This window comes from Trachurus japonicus, chromosome 17 (assembly GCF_045865225.1).
Source record: "Trachurus japonicus isolate A0001 chromosome 17, Traja_1.0".
Classification (NCBI taxonomy): domain Eukaryota; kingdom Metazoa; phylum Chordata; class Actinopteri; order Carangiformes; family Carangidae; genus Trachurus; species Trachurus japonicus.
This window is the reverse complement of record NC_140923.1, coordinates 32,404,838-32,428,492: the sequence shown is the minus strand read 5'-3', so window position 1 is coordinate 32,428,492 and position 23,655 is coordinate 32,404,838. Positions and strand designations below refer to the sequence as shown.

At 43.4% G+C, this 23,655-nt stretch overlaps 1 protein-coding gene across 2 annotated transcripts in view; it reads left to right on the top strand.

The window, feature by feature from the left end:
* dab1b (DAB adaptor protein 1b) overlaps positions 1-23,177 on the top strand; it is a 28,108-nt gene extending 4,931 nt beyond the window's left edge. The window contains exons 2-14 of one of the 2 annotated variants that reach the window (XM_085805189.1): positions 2,440-2,579; positions 6,730-6,828; positions 8,796-8,927; positions 10,914-11,033; positions 11,520-11,558; positions 13,264-13,329; positions 14,707-14,766; positions 16,787-16,834; positions 17,072-17,180; positions 19,272-19,904; positions 20,447-20,577; positions 20,974-21,090; positions 21,428-23,177. In XM_085805189.1, the coding sequence (XP_085661315.1) occupies positions 2,440-2,579; positions 6,730-6,828; positions 8,796-8,927; positions 10,914-11,033; positions 11,520-11,558; positions 13,264-13,329; positions 14,707-14,766; positions 16,787-16,834; positions 17,072-17,180; positions 19,272-19,904; positions 20,447-20,577; positions 20,974-21,075 (1,679 nt within the window). In that variant the 3' untranslated portion in view covers positions 21,076-21,090; positions 21,428-23,177. Of the gene's footprint in view, positions 1-2,439; positions 2,580-6,729; positions 6,829-8,795; positions 8,928-10,913; positions 11,034-11,519; positions 11,559-13,263; positions 13,330-14,706; positions 14,767-16,786; positions 16,835-17,071; positions 17,181-19,271; positions 19,905-20,446; positions 20,578-20,973; positions 21,102-21,427 lie in introns of both variants that reach the window. The other variant, XM_085805191.1, reaches the window with a different exon arrangement.
* Positions 23,178-23,655: the final 478 nt, after the last annotated feature.

Genomic DNA, 23,655 nt, shown 5'->3' with positions numbered 1-23,655 from the left:
GAGGGAGAGAGATGTGAGAGAGAGAGGACGCATGCACCCCAGACTACAAAGACTCCTGAACGGTGGGCATGGTGTAACAATGTGTAGGATATCCTTAGATTCACATTAACAGTAGACAATACTTAAGGCAACTCTCTGTCAGACAGATTATGAGCATCAGGTTTACGGGGCCAGAAATATTGTGAGGACATTTCAACCTTGGGTAATTGTAAATCCAGAGAGCCAGAGGAATATGTGTCACCTCACTACAAACACACTTGCACGCACGCAAACACACACACACACACACACACACACCTTCTCCCTCTCTCTTCTCCTTCTCCTACAGTGTGTAACAACATGAAACAGCATGCCCCGCAGCTCTTTAGTTTTCAAATACAGCACACTCGGCTCGTCTTGATCTGAACCCAGAGCACGTAGTGTACGAGTTATGCCACTGTGTCAAGACTCTCATTCGGTATGCGAGGCCTACTTTTTTTTTTCTTTCTTTTTTTTGGGGGATCTGCGCATAAACCTCTAAATCTCTCCTGAAGTGTTATTAGGGGAAATGGCACGCTGTATGTAAAGAAACAAATGGCACAGAACATCTGGTTAAAGCTCATCTGAGAGAGCCGCGCTGAATTGGACCGATCGCGTTTAAAATGCAACTGGAGCAGCATGCATTTTACATTACATTACAGAGTGTATGAGTCAGTAAAATCAGGATGGAATACATAATAGGGTATGAGCGGACTACAGCCACTGTGCAAGGGGATTGGTTCTAAAGCAGGTAGAGAGATGATCGCTGCAGGTGTCCCCCCTCCCTCTGCATCTGTTCTGTAGGTTCATCGCTGCTGTAATTATGTATATACTGTATGTCAAAGCAGAGTCGACAGCGAGCGTCTTTAGCGAGTCTGTCATCAACGTCTGAATGTTCATTTCTCCACACGGTTGCTATGTGCACGCCAGGGCTGTATATAAGACTCATTATCCTCTGGCAGGGAAACAAGTCTGAATTAGACCCAGATTTGACATTCACTTGCTTAGAGACTTTAATGACTTTAGTATCGTCAAGCCCTCCCCCCCCTCTTTAGAGAATTGTGCCCTCATGAATTAGTGAGAGGGTGTGCATAGCCAAGACAAGCGCTTGCATTAGAACTAAAACATTTTTTTTTCTCCATGTGCACAAGCTCCTTAATTTGCTCTTTTTCTAAATTTCCCATTTTTTTCTTCTTGTTTTTTTTTTTCTTTAGAAATTGCAGGAATGGAAAGTGAAATTCCATTTGTGTGAGGGTAGATGTCGTATGGATGGAAACACAGTGTGTTTCTGGGTGGAATAAGCTCATTTTGGTGTAATATGGTCTTTGAGTGCAGCTTGACGGTCTCTGTTAGGGATATTAAACCTTGTCCTTTTCTCACGCACAGCTTAGCCAGACACCTAAATGTGTCGTTAACTGATGGGCTCGTGTGGGCTCCTGACCTAGAATCCAGGCAACCGAAGGGGGTTTGAGAAACCGCTAAATTCTCCAAGGTGCCGGTGACCTTGATTTGAAATCCTGCTATCTTCTTTGTTTGAGGCACAGCAGGAAAGTCGGCGTCGAAAGCTTCGACGAAACCATGCAGAGGCTACGAGGGGATGGTGTTCTAGGTTGTAGACGCAGGGCGAAGTTGCTCGAGGCCGACATAATCAAAACGGTCCAACGGCACGTAGCGCAGAGACAAAATGAGAAAGGTGTCAGTGTCAAGGTGGTGTCAGGGCAGAGACTGGCAGACAGAATAATCAGGGGAGGGGGGGGGGGACAACCCTGAAGCCCGAGGCCATCCAGACACACAACGCCCCCCCCCCCCCATCTCACACCACCCAACATCCATCACCCAGGGAGGGCATGGTGGATTGTGGCTGAGCGCTGGACCGAGAAGATTCCCCCTCAATAGCGTTCCATTCAAGCTGGTTTGTCAGCACCAATAGCACCCATGGGAACTCTGGATGTGGGTGACGCGTAGGAGTCAGCCCCCTCCCCCCGCCCCCCCACACACACTCAAACTGTCCCTAACCTTCCACCCTAGCTTTGTGAGCGAACGCCCCACAATGCCCTGCGATAGGTGATTGTAAAGTGTCTCAGTGTTTCACTTGTTTTCTCATTTAGTCCACTGGCTTCAGTTCAACTTCATTTTCAATTTCAGGTTCAACCTCCTTTCAATCTTTTCAATCTTTGCTCTCTGCTGCCTATTTGCTATTCATACTAAATTTCCTATTCCATAAATATTTATATTGGCGAACAGACACACACACACACACACACACACAGACCCCTCTAAACCTCAGGCGGGGCATGATACTGAAGTTGTAAGATTCAGTTGAGCTCACACATCCTTTGCTTCCTGTAGTCACTCTTTTCATTTTCTCCCCCTTTTAATTTGGTGTCCTCTTTCTCTTCCTCTCTTCCTCTCTCGCTGCAGGTCAGGACCGCAGTGAGGCGGGGCTTATTAAGCGTTTCCGTGGAGATGGCGTGCGGTACAAGGCCAAGCTGATCGGGATTGATGAGGTGACGGCGGCTCGTGGGGACAAGCTGTGCCAGGACTCCATGATGAAGCTGAAGGTGCAGACTTAATGCCTGGCTGTCGGTTTTGTGTGCATGCATGTGTGTGTTTGTGTGTTTGTGTGTGTCTGCAGGGACATCATTGAGCCTTTTCATTCATCAAAGACAGATTTTGAAAAGCCATGCTCGGGCATGACTGTATTGTCTGTTGAATGACTCATGGGAGCTGTCTTTTCCTGTATATGACTCACTGAAGCTCTGCAAAGAACTGACCAGACGGAACAAATAAAAGTCCGGCCGTATTATTCTGTAGATATTTGTCATGTAGAAAGCTACTGTAAGGTTGGTTTATATCTTGTGCAAAATGGTAGAAGCTTTGTACTTTATTTTCCTCTCTACATTGATTCATACACATTGACCTTGGAGGTAAACTGGCTCCCTCCTCTGAGATGTTTAAAGTAGCCTAGCACATCACTTAAATATTCACTTTTTTCTTACTTACCACAAGAACTCTAACCCCCCGGTTCGTCTGCCTCTTGTACGTCTTCTCATGTCAGTCACAGTCTTCTATTTTTACCACAAAGTTCATACTTGTGGCGCATATGCAAACTGTGATAATGTGACCCAGATAATATTTAGCAACGTTGTTAACAGAACGTCGCAAGTAAATTAGGTCAAATTCAGCCCCATAATAACAGATCCAGAGCTGGTGATTGTGGATGAACGGGTAAGAAGGATGTTTGACGTACAGTATGTGAACTACAATGTTGTGTAAACTGCACCACCCTCGTTACTGGTAAGCTCTTTCTGTTCTGGCTCGTGTGCGCTCACAGTGCCGTGGTAACAGGGTAGATTTACCACTTGAAATTCTTCAGTAGGTTTCAAAACACTGTGTGAGGTTGATCTGAGAGACAAAAGCAAACTTCTCATTTTCAGCTGGTGTCTGTGAGTTGTCGGGGGAACGAGGACTCTTGACTGTCATCGCAGATCTTCAGCTGTAGCTAGTTTGCTAATTAAGCTAACTTTAGCTCCATGCTTTGAAAAATGTGGGGTTTTTGTTTGACTTTTTGATGCCAAAGATCCCAGTAGAAGACATGGAAATGAAGGAACAGCAAGTTGTTCCTAGTATCAGAGAAAATGTGAAATGACATAATGCTGTTGCTGTTTTCCATACACGGAGTAGAAAGAGGTTGAGGTTGAGGTTGCAGAGCCATTAACCCTATAACCCACCAGGACCAGCTTCCACACACTCCTTTGAATGGACTTTTCTTCTTTTTTTTTTTGTAACATAACCTGTAACCCCACAAGTTAATATGATGAAAGTCGCTGGTCTTTGGAGTAATGGTGAATAAGGCTTACTAGTGCAAATGACAGCGTATCTGGCTAACTAGTAGGGGAGCGCCGGGTCGATTGATACACGGGACGATTGATACACAGCGATTTCCTCGAAAACCACGCAAGCTTGAGCCGTCAGATTTCGTCACTACGTTCAGCACACAACACCTACCAATCCCGGGAAAGCTCGTGAAATGACGTCATGCCATTCAAAAGTTATTAGTGCGAACCGTTTTTCGACTATGGAAAGTAAAATCTTACGTGCGGTAGGTCCTAATGTATGCAGTGTCATAGTTTTGAAGTTTAGAGGCAAAACAGGTTTAAGTGGCAGTAGTCGCTGGAGGGACGATTGATACAGCTGTTTCAAATGTCCCTCACGCGAGATCAATATCTGTATAAATCACCAAATTAATAACTATTTTGCAATGAACAACAACTGATTTGACTGAACAACATGTATTTTTAATAAACACCACATATTTCTAATGAACAAAACATGTTTATGACATGAATCAACAGATATTCAGCAAAGTGAGGGAAAAATGCCGAGGGTAAAATGACAATATGTTCAACTGTGTATCCATAAACATGACTTAGGACAGGGAAATAAGTAGGCTAAATGAAATGAAAATGCAGTCGTCCAACAACTCGTACAAAAGAAGAAAGGTGAGTTTAATCGAAATGCGGATCTTGACAATTACGCACGGGACAAAAATATTTGTTTGACCTTTTTATGTTGTGAGAAATTATGTGAAATTTTATATATTAAATTTTATATATTTTATATATTTTTATATATTTTATATATTAATTATTTATATATTTATTTTACACTAGTATGTTGTCCGATATGCGTCATAAAAATGAGAGTAAGGTCAGTAGTTTCTGTTTAAAACATGCTGTTTCAACCGTCCCTCCTCTGTGTCTCAAACGACCCGCATAGGTGGGGCGTTTGAGACAAATGTCAACTTACGTTCAAAGTTAGAAAACAGCGCGATCATCCAACATATGTGTTAAATTACACTTGTAACTAAGAGAATACACATGTGAGTTGTTGATCACATGATAAAAATGTTTGTGTACATAACGTCATCTTTGAAAAAAGACGTTTAACTGAAAAGTGTATCAATCGACCCGGCGCTCCCCTATGTAAACTGGTTGGCCAGATATGCTGTCATTTGTAGCTAATGTTAAACACAGTTTTAAAGCCATTCCTTTTACTTTTGCTCTTGTATTAGTTTTATTTAATAGAATAATAGTATAGTACCAAAACACCAACCTTATCAGAGCCCAGTGCACGTTGCCTCAGCATATGGGGAAGTTTGATAAACGTGCAGTGACATACTAGTCATAAATAAGACACCTCTTCCTCTCAAAAGTTTACTTTGTATCCTTTTGAAAGTAAAAGGCAAGAAATACTTTCCTCTCTCTTTGTTTGGAGAAAAAAAAGCTGCACATAAGCATCTTTGCAGTAGGTGGCTATGGGATAAATCCCTCTCCAATAGGGACGTATATGCACGGCTCTTTAAGTATATTCTCACAGATTTTGCTGCGGCTTAAATGTGTGGGAAGCCCTTATGTGAAGAGCAGTATAGCCAGAAGGTAAAGCTTAATTTTCATCACCCGTATCCATTCAAAGGGCTATGTCCAATAAAACAACTTTTTCATTGCCTTGATCTGACATTTCAGCAGTGCCCTCCACATGACTCGAGTAGTCACCAGCCACCAGCCAGTTCCAGTCAATGGAGCAGTCGATACAGACCTGCTATTATCTGGACAGGGGATAGAGGAGGGGACGGGGTCTGTATTGAGCTGCCTCTCGCTGCCTTGAGGACTAATCCACCAAATGGAGAAGCCGATGGCTGATTGACAACATCCATCGACTCTCCTGCCCGCCCGCCTCTTTCTCACTTACTTCATCTCTTTCTTATCCCTGTTGCTAGTTATGCTTGTTATCCTCCTTTCCATTCTCCCTTTCATCCCTTCAGCTCCTCCTTTTCTCATATGAATACGTTTATGTAACGATGGATGGATGTTTTTTTTTCCCTCCACCGTTTCCCTGCAAAAATAACTCACAGTGGCTGTGGTTTTAAATATCAGCTAAGCTTTGAAATGAAAAGTCAGAGGTGGAAGGTAGCTAATGTACAGAGGAGGTCACCTACTCATCAGTGTGACTGGGGCTGCAGTTTTGTCAGACACTTTCAGCACATCAAGTCTTCTCCTGCTTTGTATCTCCTCTGTTTTTCCTTCTCTCTTCCTTTGCGGGTTTTGTTCCATGAAAGACATGTCAAACACACAGGTTGCGTCAACTGAAACGCGGTGGAGAAATGTTAATTGTTTTCATTATTACAGCGGAGAACATAAGAGAAAGGAGCTGCTGAGAACCATGGGAAAAAGCATACTTCAAAGGCAGGATTGGATGTTCAGTCAGCAGTGTGTGAAGTTGCGAGCCGGTTCGGTCAGCAGCGAGATCCGTTCTGTCAGCAAATCTCACCTTATTGTTGTTAGCTAGCTCTTGTGTGTGTCACGTTGAAGTGCAGAAGACCTACTTCATGAAAAGAGAGAGAGAAAAAAAAGGTGCTTGGGAAATAATAATAAGACTTGCTGTACAAGGTGACATGTGAATTCCTGAGAGAGTGAAGCTTCAAGAAAAGGCACATGAAAGAACATTCTGTCCTATCACACCTTATGTAACTCCTGTCACCCCGCTCACCCAATCCCAACCCCCCCACCTCCCGAATCTCCCCCTCAATCTCTCCTTCTCCCTCCCCCACTGTTACACTCACCTGAGCTGGAAGAGAAGAACGCCCGCTATCTTTCACGCTGAGCTCATATCCTTTCATCTCCTCATGTCGTTTCCTTTAATGTCCTTCAGGGAATGGCTTCCTCGGCACGTTCCAAAGGGGAGCACAAGCAGAGAGTCTTCTTGACGGTCTCTTTCGGCGGGATCAAGATTTACTGTGAAAGATCAGGGGTGAGTAACATGTCAGCGAGTGGGCCGAGCTGCACCGTGAGGCCTCCGCCAGCTGCTGCTGCTGCTGCTGAAGCCGCCGTATAGGACATCCAGAGGGCAGACGCTAGCACGGTTCAGTTCACAGCGGCTGCCAGGGCCGCCATCTTGTAAGCCTTGGTTGGCACGGTTGACATATTAGCACAGCGGCAGTACCTGCACTGAGGTGACATGAGTCACATGGTTGTGTTGAAGTAAAAACGTGTTGTACCTACTGCTGCATAGCAAAAAGAAAAAAAAATCGAAATTCTTCTCAAAAATATCAGTGCGAAAGAAAAAAAAAAAGAAGCAATAACATGTTTTCCACTGGACATTTTTCCCCCTTCGGTCATATAGATTGAACTTGACAGCATTAAATTGCGGGTCTTGCATTTGATATTTGACCCTGACCTTAACTGGTTTAACATACACCAAAGTAAGATTAAGGCTACGCTGCAGGACCTACTTAAGATCACTCAGGCCCCTGTCTGCCTGCTAATGATAGCGCAGTGAGCAATGTTATGGTGATGTTATGAGACGGGCTGTTTCCGCCCCCCCGGCGGGCTCAGAGGCCTGCTGTTCCATTACAGGATGATGGAGGGGCTCCTGGCCCCCCCGTCCTGGGGCGTAGTGTTGGCCACAGATAGGCCCACTCTGCTCATCAGCGCTAACCCATAATTAGCAGTCAGTTCCACCCCTTAATGATCATTGCCGCTAATGCTAATTACACCGCGGCTCCACCTCGGCTGTCGTTAGCGTTAAACTGATAATTATGCAACAGCGCTTGTCCCGTGGCTGCCGACCCCCACCCAACCACCAACTGTTTACCCCCCCCCCACAAAAAAAAACAAACAAACAAAACAAAAACACCCATCTTTGATAATATCTCTTTTCAATATGACTGGTGGTGATAGTGCCGTGCCTTTCGCCTGTAATGAAAAAGAACATTAAGCCTCCCGCCATCACCAACCAGCTCACCAGCTTTTGACAAGCTCATTTGTTGTTTTGGAAATCATGCCCCCTAATGCTCTTCATTTTATTTACTGATTACTGGCAGTAAATAACACTCCACACTTAATATCCCTCTTGAGTGATTATGGTGGAAATGGGGATCACTCCAGCGCAGCCGGCGTCAGCAAGCATTTAGATGGAAATACTTTATGTAAAGCTGACATGATTCTCTGCTGAATCGAGTAGACTAGTCATATTAGTTTTGTATTTTACATTAATCTGAGGCGTTACCAGGGACTGAGTATCGGCTAATATTCAAATAAAAGCTCCTCCTCAGTGCCTAAGCTTATCTCTGCTAATAGAGGAGCAGCAGGTAGGTGTGCCTGAGTGACAGCTCAATTAGTCAGTGTGTGTATATGGGTGTGTAGTTATGTTTAGCGCGCTTTTCAGTCCCTGTTGTCGGGGCTGTTCGACGGCCACCAATGGCGTGAATGCGTCATATGGTAGATTACAGCAATTGTGAATAATCACAGCATGGTTAATCCTGCTCGTATAAAAAGTGGACATGGTCACAGCAGAAGGAACACCCGAATCAGACCAGTCAAACAGCAGGATACTAGATCCTTATGCTTGATGGCAGAGGACCAGTCCTATTGCTCCCATATCATCTGAGACATACTGTGTAACAGAGACGTGAACACTCTTGAATCTTTCCTCCCTCTGTCAGAGACTTTCAGGCTCACCCTGCCTTGGATGGTTGCGTTTGGCTTAGCAATATGCAAAGATGTTTAAAGTAGCTTTGACCTACTTTTTCTGCCAACACAGTGTATAGTGCTGCTTATTGTATAACATTTATATGAAAAGGCAGGTTCTCAAATGAAATGAGACTTGTTTTTTATTTGCATCTTTGGGAATGAAAAGAAGATGCAGTAGATGTGTGGCTACCGTATTCCTCCTGGCCCACGAGGTCTCATCTGTACAAACACATCTCTGTCACCTAGGTGCTCCTGCATCACCACTCTGTCCATGAGATCAGCTACATCGCCAAGGACACCAGGGACCACCGAGCCTTTGGTTATGTATGTGGGAAGGAGGGCCACCACAGGTTTGTGGCCATCAAGACTGCACAGTCGGTGAGTGCTCTCCCACCCTGCTGGGGCTGCTTTGAAATCCAAGTCCCCTGAGGGCACGATGGAAGCAAGTAACAAGATTTGTATGTTGTGATTGAAAATCTTTGTATTTAATGCCACAAGATTTGAACATTTTCCTTTTGAAGATGAGTCAAAAGCAATCATTTTAATGTAACTGAGACCACATATTTCTTTTCTTTTTTTTTTACTGCATAGGCCCAGCAATTAAATATTCAAGCTTTGTGCCTATGCAGGGCGCACCTGGTGCTGTCAGAAGAACTTCTCCTGGTCTCAATTTTAGACTTCACTGTTTGTGCTTCAAAGTCCCAAGGCAAGTCTAGTGGGAGTCAAACCCTCATTTTCTGAGGAGTGAGTCAAGTTCAGGTCTCAGTTGTGTGTCTACAGATCTTCAATCTTGACTGAGGAAAGTGTGAAATGCACAAATGGTGGTTTACATGTACAGTTTAAGAACTATACATACATGTAGAGGCTAGTCCTCACCGCAGGCGGCCCCAGTTCGAATCCCGCGTCGGGCAGCCCTTTCCTGCATGTCATTCCCCCTCTCTCTGCCTCCCCCTTTCCTGTCTATCTCTACTGTGTGCTATCAAATAAAGGCAAAGAGCCCAAAAAATATATATACATATCTATATATATAAAATTAAAAAAAACTATACATGCAACTCAAAAAGATATTGTATACTGTTAGGTCAGTTCAGATAGATGTAAAAATGAACTGTCGCGGGTTTAATGTCTGTGATGCAGAAAACTGTGTGCTGAGTTGACACCAACTTAAATGTCGCCATTCAAAAACAAACCAACGTTAGAATTAAGATGCAGCTGCTTGTTTCTTCTGCGCTAGTTTCCTAGTTTTTCAAATGAGTTTTATTAGACGGGGTAGGAGCCGACCGACCAGAGAGATTATAAGTTATTTAAGTCCTCCACGCCCCCTGCAGTGCTCAACTCTGTGGTCGTCCACATCCACACTCTACTGTTAATATTCTACATTCACAGACAACTCCATGGGAGTCCAGCAACTAAAATGATAAAACGAAAATGCTTTCATGAAATATTTAAAATCCTTCATGAAGTCACTCCATGTAACAAAGAGGAGAGAAGATATCATTTCAAGCAACTATTTCGTTTTGCTATTGCTTCACAGCGAGAATTAGCATTAACATCATTACATTAGCATTAGCCTTAGCATAGCATTAGCCTTTACATCATTACCAGTTGAGATGAACCATTGTGAGTTCAGTGTCAAACTTCATGACTATACTCCTGCAACTGTCTTCAGATGCGGAAAGCAACATCAACGTTGACTGACGTCTCATCACTTTCTAGTAGTGACTCACTTTAGCCTCCAGTCTGCCTTGAATACCTTGCACTGCTCAGTGAGGACATCATTTAACCTCTAATAAAAAAACAACAATGGCAGAAGCTCTTGTCAAGCGACAATCACAATCACTACATTCCCCCCGGCAAAAAAAAGAAAAAAAGATGTTCTGCAACAGAGAAAAACACGTCCTCGAACATGGGATGATTGTGGTATGAAAAATCCAATTTCAGCCACTCAGGCGGATGGTTAAAAATAAAAAATAGGCTGTTGCACATATGGGCTAACACATTAACAAATACATCAGTCACAGAGGAAAAATATTTGTCCTCTTACTCACATCAGAGCTCTGTTTGAGGGTTAATTGTTTGTTTTTAAAGGTTATTGCTGAAAGGCTCGGGCTCATTCTCTGAAAATGTGAAGAGCCTTCCTGCTCTGCTCTCTCTTCTCTGCTTCTCCCTGTTTTCCTACATATCATCATCACGTCCACCACTGCTCTGCAATTACTCTACACTCTGCTGCATCTTCTTGCTACCCATCTTTCTCTCCTTCCCTTTTTTCCCCTTCATTCCCTTCTTCCCTCTTCTTTTCTCGCCCTTGTTAATTCTTTGTCTTTTTCTTCCTCTTCCTTCTTTCTCTGCACCTCTCCCGTTCAGGCGGAGCCTCTCATCATTGACCTGCGTGACCTCTTCACGCTCATCTACGATATTAAACAGCGGGAGGAGATGGAGAAAAAGGCTCAGAAGGACAAACAGTGTGAACAGGCGGTTTACCAGGTAGGACACCCAGAGAGAGAAAGAGAGTTTGTTTTTTCTTTTTTCTTTTTTCGCAGTTTCGTTTCCCATTTATAAGCGAGATCACACACTCTAACTCAGCCAGCAACGCACTCGCACAGCAGAAATCTTAACACTTTCAAGCTTCGTCTGAAGTGCGCCACAGACTGTGTTCGTCTGCTCCATTAATTTCTGTTTTGAACATCTAAATATAAGATAAGTGCAACAGGTTTGGATGTTTTTTTCCCCCTGAGACTCAGATGTGTGACAGGAAATGTACTGTATGTGTTGGTGTGTTTATGGCTGAGCAAATCGTTGTTTCATTAAAACTGAAGACGCTGTCGCTCTATAATTATAGCCTAGTTGATGGAAAACACTAAGATTAATGTTTTGTATTCTCTGTTCCTCGTCCATTTCTTTTTCTAATGAGACTTTGACTTGTCAAAATTACAAAATGTGTCGTCTGCCCTCTGTCCTAAACCCACACAGACTATCCTGGAGGACGAAGTGGATGATCCAGTTTACCAGGTAGGTCCACAGGCACACAGAGCAGGAGCTAACACCGCTGACTTTGATGCTCTTCTAGCTTCACTGGAGCTGTTTTCACTTTTCAAGCTTTGAATTAAAAAAAAAAAGAAGAAAATTAATTCTTAATTCAAATATCTTCTCCAGTAACTGATCTGCTTGAATTAATGATTCATGATATTCCACCATTCCAGTAATACACAGTAGATCATCCTAGTGGACAGTTTTGTTCAACCATTCAACTCCCATTTGCCAGTGCAGTGTTGTAAAACCATATTTTTTAAGTTGATCTGTGTCAATGTTCTGATTTCTTCCAAAGATATGCCCTCCACCCCGGACTGGTTGTTACCCCCACCCCCTACACCCCCCCTCTTTTTTGCCCTGTGCATTTATTTGGCTGAACATGATCTTTTTTCTCTGTGTTTGCTCACACTGAATACAGACAACACTAACTCTTACTCTGAATGCTATGTTCAGTAGTACGTACGTCCAACCACCTCCCAGATCACCTCTGTTCTTTGCTCTTGAAGTGTGTTTTTGCATAACATCATTCCATTTGCAGTTTTTCAATTTATGTTGATGTTGGTTGACAAAACTCCAGACTGTGGCCAGAGCCTTCAAAGGAATAATTTGACATTTTGGGAAATGTAGCCTATTAGCTTTCTGGATGTGACTTGATGCCACTCTAATGTCTGTATGGAGCTAATTAGCTTAGCCTAGCTCAAAGACTAGAAACAGTGGAACGCAGCTAGCTGGCTCTGTTCAAAGGGAATAAAATCCGCCCACCACCAGCACATATCAAGTTCACCTTCTTTTTTAATACACACAAAAACCATGAGGTAAAAGTGACAGGCTACAGTTTCAAGGGAGAATATGTGCCAAACGACTTATTGGGTGGGAGAAGTGGCTTCACTCCTTCCTTCACCGTTCGCTGCCAAGAAACAGTCCCCTGTAAAACAGCAGATTTGTCACCGAAATTTCTGTATGGATTAAACAGATAAGATATGGCATGTTAATTAGTGAGCTGCTCGAAGAATATTGTCACAGTTTGACAGAGCCAGGCGAGCTACGTCCCCGCTTTGCCATCTTTATGTGAAGCTAATCCAACCAGCTGCTTGCTCCAGTTAAATGGTTACCATACAGATGTGGGAAAGGCTTCAGTCCTCTTATCTTACTTAATGGTGATTAAGTGTTTGTCCCAAAATGCCAAACTATTACTTTAATATTGAGATCCATAAATACATTTATTTCTATGCACCTCAGAGGAGATACTGACAGATCTGAGGACTGATGAGGCTTCAGTCGTGGATCTCAAGCCAGTATTCTGAACTGCGGCTCTATTTTCTCTCAAAGAGGTGGAGCATCACGTTGCTGAGCTAAGACCTCCACACTGCCTTGAACTACTGCCTGACCTATTATACTTGTGCTCTTTCCTCTCCCCACCTCACTCTTTTTCTTTCTCTCTCCACCACCGCCTCATTCCTCTTTCATATGCCCCCATTTTTTTTTACACCCTTCGCATTCCTGATCTCATTTCACTCCTCACTTGGCGCCACCCTCGCTCCCCTATCCTTTCATTTATTCTCATCATGTATCACCCCCTTGTTGTATATCTCTGTTTTATATGCCAACCTCTGCCTCTCTCTCTGTCTTCTCATCTCATTATTCTCTGCACCTCTACGCCTTGCCCACTACTTCTGTTCTGTAGTACATAGTGTTTGAGGCTGGACACGAACCCCTCCGTGGCCCCCAGTCAGAGGAGAGCGTTTATCAGGTACAAAGACAAGCATTGCCCCCTTTTTTTCCTCCCTCTTGATACCCTGTGATAGATGATAATAGTGACGTTACTAACAACTTTTTTTAAAAGAAGTTACTAAGTGCAGATTGTTTTTGGAGATTCAAAAGTAGATCAAACCAAGGTTTCTGTTTTGATGTGGCTGTTTCCTGCAGGGTCTTTACAATAAAAGCCACTCCTTTTTTTTTTTTTTAGCAGTGAAACACTTTTGATGTGCCGCAGCAGCAGCTGTATTTATGCCTCGTAACTTAATAAAGCTCTGGTGTGGGGTTAGGAGAGTGAACAGTGATATCAAATAATATCTATGAAATAAAATTACAAACATCTCTGGATCATATCCAATCATCATTTAATGTGAATCCCTTCTGCTTTGGAAGACAATTTAAATCCAATACAGTGATGATGTAGTCTCTCGGTAACAATAAAAGCTGCTATATAGAGACATAATTAGTGAATGTAAATACATTTAAAGGCTATCGTTAACAAAAATTGGATCTAATTGAATGAATATATGAATAAAATACGATACATATTAAAGACAATAGGATGCCTCATGTGGTGAGTGGAACAACTGTAGCGGAGTCAAGGTCAGTTGTTGAGTCTGGCCTGTAGACCAGGCTCCTTTTATAATATCCAACACTTTGACCTTTTGATTTTAGACCATTTGGAGGACCAGCGAGGACTCTGGGGACCTGTCGTATGATTTAATCCTACTCCCCCCTACCCCCCTTAGCTGCCTCCCTCTCCAACTCCTCCTCCTCCTCCTCCTGCTCTTTTTTGCCTCTCTGTATCTTGCATTCCTCTGAAGATGAAAGATTCAGAGAGAGAGATTAATCACTCGCCATGCCATTTGATCTCAGAATGAAACAAGATCAATAGACTTGGGGAAAACATAACGGAAAGTTAACCAGTCAAGGGAGCAATTGGAGAGACAGGCAGAGAGGTTAAGAGCAATAGATAGTTTGGATAAATGTGAGAGAAATATACAAAGAAGGCCAAGGCATCTTCCTGTTGTCAGATGAACCAGTTGAGACATACTGGTGCAGAATAACAATCGGCTCTCTTAATACTCACAGAACCAGCATTGTTTGCAATCAATATTGATTTAAGTAGAATTGATTCAACGGCACAACTGTAAAATTTGCATAATCCCATTGCTCTAAACGATAAAATTACATTAGGGAAAAAAAATGTCTTAAATCCAAATTGATGTAGTATGCTTTTTCTACTTAAATAGACATTTTTCAGTTCATATAAGCTCCTGTTTTAAATACGCAGCCTGTCAGAGAAAAAAATAAACAGAAATAAGGTGTTGCTCTGTTACTTACATTTGAATCGACCTCCAATCCAATGCAGGTCCCAACCAGTCAGCAGAAGGAAGGGATCTATGATGTCCCAAAACGCCATTTCATGACTGTAGGTGTTTTTTATTTTCTATTATTTGTTTCTTTACTCCTCTACTTGCAAACCTCTCTTTAAGATCGTCTGGAAGGAAGTGCCTTAACCCCCCTTTGACAGTGTAATGGTTGTAATATTCAATAGTCATCAGGCTCTAAATCACATTTCTCAAGCCAACAACAAGTCCAACGGGCATCTACATCTGCATCAGTTATCTGCGATGATGATGATGCTGATGATGATGCTGATGATGATGATGATGAGACAAAGCATCATTGGTCATGCCGAGCCTGCTTGAAGAGATAAGGCTGACTGATTGGTCGACCAAAATCACACATGTCAGCAATTTCACAGAACATTAGAGAGACAGGCCTCGTGTCCAAAATCCAATCCTGTGCAGAATCTGACGCATGTCGCGACCAGATGGTTGAGACAAAATCAGCACAGAGTGTTTTTGCTGGTCCCGTTTTTTTGTTGTTTTTTGTTTAGTTTTGTTTAGTTTTTTAAACTGGTACGACTAGAATAAAGGGGTGGCTGTGCCGTCTTCCTCAGAGGATGAGGAAGGAGAGGTTTGTAGGTGGGGTGGGTGTTGGTTTGAGCTGCATGCAGTGAAGTCACGGCTCCATATAGTCAAGGCCAACAAACACTGAAACCTGTACCTTAATGATTAGAGATATATATTTTATTTTAATTTTTTAAAATATCTTTCTGCTGTGAATTGGTTTGGTCAGAAAACAGCACAAAAAAAGCATTTTTTGATTTCTCCTCCTGTCATCAAACTGCAAATATATTTCATCTCATCCTGGTAGGTTTTATGAGTTCTTCACCACCATGCCGTGACCACGCTATTACATCTCTCAAATCGCTTATAGAAAACATTTATTCAAGCCTATTTTGCCCAAACATGCACCCAGAAAGAATTTCCACACAACTTTTGAAAACAGCCCTAGCAAAGTGCCTCTCTACTCTTCACTGTTTGTGTGCTTGTTGCTCAGCATATCAAGCAGATAAACTGTCCCGACCCCCTTTGCTATCTCGCCCAAACAGCCCATGCCAGTATAAGTAGCAGCGCTTCCATATCTCTAAGTGTTACTGCTTGTCTGTTCATTCAGTTGGAGCTTTTTGAGAGCGTCGAACTCCCCTGATGTGTGTCAGTGCCTGCAGGGAGAGACCTCTGTGTACAATGTTTACCTTTTTCCAAATTCTGACTCATTCTGTGCCCCTCAATGGTTCCAAAGTGCTGTGCAAACTGTGCATTTCCGCCATGTCCCGGCTTATCCCAGGGAGACATAAACACCCCTGTTTATGCGCAACAGTGATTGCTGTGATTCTTCCCCTTTTTTCTTTTCTTTGGTTAAACATGTCTGTTTATTTATAGCATGCAAACCCTGTGTGTTCTGTGTGTCTCTGTGCTTTTACGGTGATTCATTGTCTGCTTGTGCATGGCCCCAGAGACATTTCATGCAACTTAGCCATCCCATAGTCTTTTTCATAGCCGCGTCCCCTCTCCTTTAAGTAGTGCGAGTGGCTGGCAGAGGGGACCAGAGCCGGGGTCACGTCTGCCTATAGGGTGAGGTGGCCTCATTGTCTCGGTTGGGTGCTTCCAGGAGCTTCTTCTTTCTTTCACGCGATGATATAAACACGTTCCTCTTGTGTCTGTATCTGCTGGCAGAGAGGAATCAGCATGATAAAGCGGCCCAGGCTCTCATGGGGGCCCTTCTTGATTGGCAGACATAAGAAGAACTGAATAGCCTTTTACCCACTCAATTATACCGAGCCATGAAAGATTCATTTTAGATCCATTTTCTGATAATGAAACGAGGGGATAGTTGTTCCTTTGCCATCCAGAGCGCAGACTGTCTATGTGAATAGATTTCACTCCTCACACCTACAGTACCAACACATGCAGCCACCAAACCCTATGTGGAGATGAATGTGAGGTCTCATGACTTTGCAAACCTCATTGTTGTGATGTATCACTGGACTTTGTCTCTCTCTCTCTCTCTCTTTCTCCCTCATCCCTTGGTTAAACTCACAGAACATCAACCACTTTGATCTTTTCGGCGACATGTCCACCCCTCCCTCGGTGAGTATACGGCCACACGTGTCAAACCAAACCGTCTTTTAGGTTCGCAAAGTTGGGAACACACACAAATCAGGTTTTATCTGTAAATTCAGTCGTCTCGTCGGCTGCAGAGATCTAAATTGGCCTGAATGTGCCACAGTGCTGCAGATTAAAGATAAATGTGCAGCACAGTGACTTTTGGGTGACTTTGATAGTTGTGACATCTGTGTGTGTGTCCATGTGTGCTCTGCCTCCCAGATGCCTCCATCACCTGCCAACACACTGGACCCAAGCAGGAGCAGCCGCCAGCAGCAACACAACCCTGCTGAGATGTACGCCCCGTTCAGCCCCACGTCTGTGCCGTCAGGTACTTACCCAGACTCAACCAGAGTCAAATATACTGCAGAAAAAAACATTGATTGGATTGGATTTTTTGTTTTTTTATGGTTAGTTTGATGATTTGACCAGAATGTGGATTTATCTGATGACCACATATTGTGTGTCTTTTACCCCAGACGTCTTAGGGCCATTGTATATTTTAATAAAACCCATAACATTATAATTTTTCCATTCAGCCCACAATCACTTAATTCCAGTTTGCAATGCTTTAGACCAGCGTTTCTCAAACTTTTTTCAGTCAGGGCACCTTTCAAAAGTGAATAAAATCTCAGGGCACCCCTGTGTAAAATGTAATTCAAAATGACACTGCAGCCTAAATGTAGGCTAAATGTCCTGTTTATTTAGATGGGACAGTAGGCTATTATTTAACAGAGCATAATACAAACTGTAAATGCAGGGTGCACAGGTGCCTCTGTAGCCTACATGCACGCACACGCACACAATAATCCGCAATGTGAGAGGAAGAGAGAAAGGTCTACATCCGCGCAGCGCAGGCACGCGCTCAAATGAACATCCACCGGCGTCTCCGCTCCATTCTGACTCCGTTAGGAACAATCAGAGAGTTTCCCCCTGTCACTGCAGAGTGTTTTTATACATCAAACGCACCGGAGTCGGAACAGAGCGGACACAGATCACCGGAGAGAGGAGGGGGTGTGACTCGTGATGTGTGCCTGTCTGTACGACATTTTTTTCATAGCGTCCTGTGTCCGGTGGACACACTGCTCTGAGTACCCGTGACCAACGGAGCGGTCTCTCTCTCCCTCTCTCTCTCTCTCTCTCTCTCTCTCTCTCTCTCTCTCTCTCTTTCTGAACACTGCAGAAACGAGCCGCCTCACGTCCGAGCCGCTTGATAAGTGCGGCGCTGTTCCAAAAGTTGATTATTTCAACTCTGAGCGCTCTGAGCGCCGCGACAAAAAAAGAGAAGCCCCGAGAGCTTTTTTTTCCGCCGAGGGCGGGCTAAAAGGGCGTCCGGTGGACACGGCCCCTTTGCATAGGCCTATATGTAAAAAGAATGTATTCTATGAAATGTCAGAAGTGGTAATTTTTTTCACGGCACCCCTGACGCAGTCAGACGGCACCCCAGGGTGCCGCGGCACCCACTTTGAGAAAGGCTGCTTTAGACTACCATTTAGAAAAGTATATCTCAAGTAGAAAGATTTCCTATCTCTATTGTTTTTATTTATTTCAGTGTAAAATGAAAATCTTTACTGACTTGAATTTTCCTGGAGACATATAATCAACTTCTCCATCGTAATGCTGCACTTGGCTAACAGGCATTTTTTTATGCATTCAACAACATAGCAGCATCAACAGAAGCCCAACAACAACAACAACAACAACAACAGCAACAGTGGCTCTTTCATTGCAATAAACAGACAAACTCTCATCATTCCCCTTTCTCCAAGTGTGCCTGTCTGTGATAAACAAAAAAAAAACAAAAAAAACATATGAAGTCAGTGCTTTCTAGCAGCTGACCCTCAAATCTCACTTTGTTTTCCTGGAACACTCCAAGAGTGAAGCCTTTTCAAAACAGTCCCTGCTTACAACTGTGTTCCTGTGTAATATTAACATAAATCAGAAAAACACATTCAGTAATAATTGTGTGGGTGTTTTTTCTTCATATTGTTTTTACATTTTTTACCATTTTGTGCTGTAAGTCTGGAAATGAAATCAACGGAAGCATATGGCTCTTTGGAAAACAGGAACACTGTGTAAAAACATATTATTTGCTTGGCTGTTGTTCAGCTGGAATGAAAGGTGTATGTGACTTGTCGCTAATGGGCTGCGTTATTCAGTCCTACTGTGGTCTCTTTTAATTCACCAAACACCTTTAAGCATTGATTAAGCATTAAATAGCTCTTATTGTTACACAAAGATTGTAAAACAGCAGTATTGACAGAGGAACAGACAGTAATTTTGAAAATCAATGTGTTGAACCTGTAATCACATGAGGCAAAATGTATTCTGTGCTCATAGTAATAACAATAATGATTGCCGTGACTTCCTTTTTCCGCTGTAATATCCTTTTATCATTTCCTTCCCTGTCTCCTATCTGCAGGTTATATGACCATGGGGCCGGTGCAGGCGGCCCAGTGGGCGCAGCAGCCGTTCCCGGCCCCGGCTCAGACCCTGGCCTTCCCGGTGCAGGGCCCGCTCCAGGTGGCTCAGGTCCTTCCGGGCGGCCAGCCGCTCATCTGGAGCCAGGCCAACATCTTCCCAGCCACTCAACAGCAGTGGGCGGCCATGGCGGCCTACATGCCGGCCCAGACTGTGGGCGTGGGGGGCCATGCCATCCCAGCTGCCATGCTCCAAGGCCTGGTTCCAATCACCACCATGTGCCCCCAAGCCTGCGACCTCTCGGCGCCGTCCTCGGCCATCACCAGCCCCCAGCACACGGCCGACCCCGCCCTGCTGCAGAGGCAGCTCAGCCTGGGCAGAGAGGGCCTCGGCGGGGACTCGGACGCGGGCGAGGGCCCCTCTACGTCGGGCGTGGGCCCTGGCGTGGCGTCAGCAGCGGTGAGCAGGTGTGGGACCCCAGGCCTCATGAGCGTACCGGACTCACTGGTCTGCAGTCAGCTGCTGCCGCCCTCGTCTGCTGCTGCCCAGGAAGAGGAAGGGAGCTGTAGCGACCTTGATCTCTCTAGGATGACCTTGAGCCCGGGCACCTCCACCTCACCGTCCACTGAATCTCGTAAGTTCCTTTAATCATGGTTCCGACTTATAATAATAGCATGGAGCATTTTTCAAGTGCCTCAAATATCAATTATAGCATTTTATCCCATTGATATATATTCATTTGGATTTTTCACATGATGAAACACTCATGATGATGTGATCCATAAAGTGTCATCATCAGGTTAAATGTTTACATTGAAATTCCTTTCAGTATTGTGCCTCATAAAAAAAGAGAGAGCGAAAACTGTGTGACTAAAAAACTCCAGTGACCTTTGGGCAGACAAAGTTGTGTTGTGTTTTATTTGATGGGATTCAGAATGTCAGGTTTAATAGGAAAAAAAGCAGAAGAGATGATGTGCAATAAAGGTCATGATCTAACTTTAAATCTGCTACCTCTCAGTATACGTTATGTGTGTTACTTGCTTGATATTGAAACATATTCCCAGGGCAGATTAGCATGAAACAGTAAACATTGGGAGAATGTGCAAATCAAAGTTGAAACCCTCATGAATATTTCCATTGAATTTACCGTACGTTTCATATCGTGTGTCTTTGCAGCATCCACTCCAGCCCCTCATCAGAGCTGTTCCTCTGACTGCCCCCCATCCCAGGCCAGTGACCCCCCCACAGATCACTCCCCCGTCGACCCCGAGGGCGACCCCAGCAGCAGCGCCAAGGAGGAACAATCGGTGAGCGCCGACACCCGAGGGGTCACATCCCAGTCAATAAAGAGTGGTGGATTTGATTTAACAGCTGCCCGCCGCGACGCTACTATCTATTATTGTCATATGGATGATGTGCTCTCTGCTACATCACATGTAATTACACCGAGAATGTCATGTGATTAATACGACTGAGTAGCATTGATTTTTACCCTTTTTCAGAAAAATGTCAAGTCAATTAAGCATGAAAGGTCAAAGATGATCTAAGTGTGTTGATTAGATTAGAGCTGCTGTTAAATGTCTGATGGTTTTTGTGGAAAATGTGGGAGGAAAAATCTCCACACTCTAGATTTCAATAACTATATAACACTCAGAATACAGATTTGTCTTTTCTCTCTGCCTCTCTCTTCCTCTCTCTCTCAGGGCTCTGATGTGGCGAGGTCGGTCTCTCCTGAGCCCAGCGGAGCTCCTGATCCTGATCCTGATCCTACGCAGGATGAGACCTGTCCACAGGAAGACAGCTAGAGAACAACAAACTGAGTGGGTACACCGTAGTTTCCTCCGCTCTTCATATTGTGCCATTTTCATGTCTTTTCTTCCTTTGGTCTTTTCATCTCCGATGTCTCCCTGTGTTTCTTTATTTGCTTCATATTTCCATTTGTCCCCTTCATGTGTCTCCTTCCTCTATGTGGATGAGTGGTTTGCTGCCTGTTGGGAAAGAGCTTTGCTTTAGTTCAATGTTTCAGTCGTTATGCCCATCTACGTCACCCAATTTAAAGACAAGGAAGGCACAATGTTGCCCCCTGAAGGTGAGATGTGTAACTGCACTCATGCGGCTTCACACTTAGTAAGCTGTTGCTGTTTGCCTTTTTTTTAGGGGATGAAGCTCTCAAGGCCAAGACAGAAGCTCAAGAAAAGAGACAAAGAGAGAGAAGTGTGACTGTGAACAGCAGCGTCTCACACAGCTGGATTACACAGACTTGTTCTGTTTTTGCTTTTTGTTTTGTTTTTCAACCTTTAAAGGATATTTCGGCAGTTCTGTAATAAGCTGGCTATCCTAGGATCTGCTTTCCTCCAGAGGCCACATACTGTACTGCACTCCTCAGCATGACAACCAGACTTTGGCTTTATCGTCCAATCAAATAACCTTTCAACCAGGAAGTGACCTTTGATCTTTGACCGAAACCTACAACAGGAGGCGACCGCTTCCTCCTGTGATGGATTTCTATCTGTGAGGGAACGTGAAAAGGCCATGGGTGACACTGATGATGCAAATTATTTTCTTTTTCTTTTTCCGGAGACGTTGGAGAGGGAGCAGCGTCCTGTGGTTGACCTTCAGTATGTCAACTGCCACCAGCAAAGACTGTGCACAGCAGATGGATTTGCCAAATGTACTCATAGTGTTGCGCCACCGACTCGTCCATTTGCATGAACAGACTCAATGTGGATTCAGCTGACTCAGCTCAGTTCTCTGCAGCTTCCTCCTCGGTCTGAAACAAATCAAATGATATGAGTTTTCTTTTTTTCTTATTTTATAAGCTGTGAATTCTTAGTTGATGACACCGAGTCATCAGAGATATCAAAATGACTCGGAAGCGTCAATGTTAAAATCAAAATTTGCCAAACATCTATTTTGTAAATAAGAAACTCCCCAGCCCCCCGTACCTGAGCCTCTGTGCCATACGATAGCTCTCTGCCTCTTGGATGCCAACTACCTGTGTTTCTCTCAAGCAATGCCCTACCAGCACCTCCATTTTTGACGTCTGGATGTTTGTTTCGCTTTGGCAGCCATTTTTTTTTCTTTTTCTTTCTTTCTAATTTTTTCTGGTTAATTTCTGAAAATGTTTCTGTTGAGTTGGTGAGGTATGAACTGTGAATCTGTGTTACATGGTCACTCAAAATAAAGCCTGCTGAATCTGTCTCACTCATTGTGAACTTGAGAGATGAAAGAAACAAAAGGGGTTGAAACAGAAATCCTGCTACTTCTGGAAAAAAAAAAGAAAAAAGGTCAGACTATTTTAGTAACAGGAGGCAGATTTTTCCTGCATCTCTTTGTTTTTAGATATTTTGCATTTCCAACTAAGGTCGCATTGTTTACAATTTCCCTCTCAAAAAAAATCATATCTCTGTTTAGTTTCTTGAATAACTGAGCAGAACAAACCCACTCTGATATGACATGGCTTCAAAACCACGAGCACTGAGACAGTAGAGTGCATTTCTATGCCTTATCAGGTTTTTTTGTTTTTGTTTTGTTTTTGTCAATCACTGTTCTTCTTGTCAGGTCATTGTATACAGTAAAGAGGTCATTGTTGTAACAAAGCACTTGGGCATATTGTAGGTCTGCTCCACCGAATCAAAATGGTCAAAAATAAAGGTAACTTTATATAATATGAACAATAGAGATATCACTATTAATTGCTAGACTTACAGTAACAAAAAGGTAGCCTAACTGTACCCCTGCTCGTGTAAGAAAAATGAGAAATAGTCCAAAATATTTTGTAAATTTTATTTATGGAATTAAGAATTGTCATGAAAAAGAGAAAAAAAAGGACTTTTGTACGTCTATGACTTCCCCATACACTGTACCCATGCCACTGTTCAGTCACAAATAAAATATCATGTGATTCCCACTGGTCTGCCCAGTGTCCTTGTCTTTCCTGAACCTGAAGGCATCGCTCTAATGAGCCAACAGAGGCTGCTCTCCTCACACTAACACTCCAGTATGCACACTCAGTCACTGCCATGTGACCACAGATGTGCTACATCAGCATCAGTATCATTACATGTGTTTGTTTACCACAGGACATGCAAAGTAACACTCTGTCATTGAAATACAGCATCCAAAAATGATATACTAATTTGATGTTCCCGTACAAATACGTAAATGAGTGTGTGTATTTGTGTGTACTTAAGGGATGAAAACTATATTATATGTTAACGGCTTAAATTTACCATACAGTCAGAAAGTATTTTTAGATTTTTTTTCTTGTCTTTGTTTTTGTTGTGAAATGAAAGACCCTTGAAATTACTTTTTTAATGAAACCATCTGAGAAGTTAAGAGGGGGAAATGACTTTCTGTGAAACAATGAACAACTCACAGACATC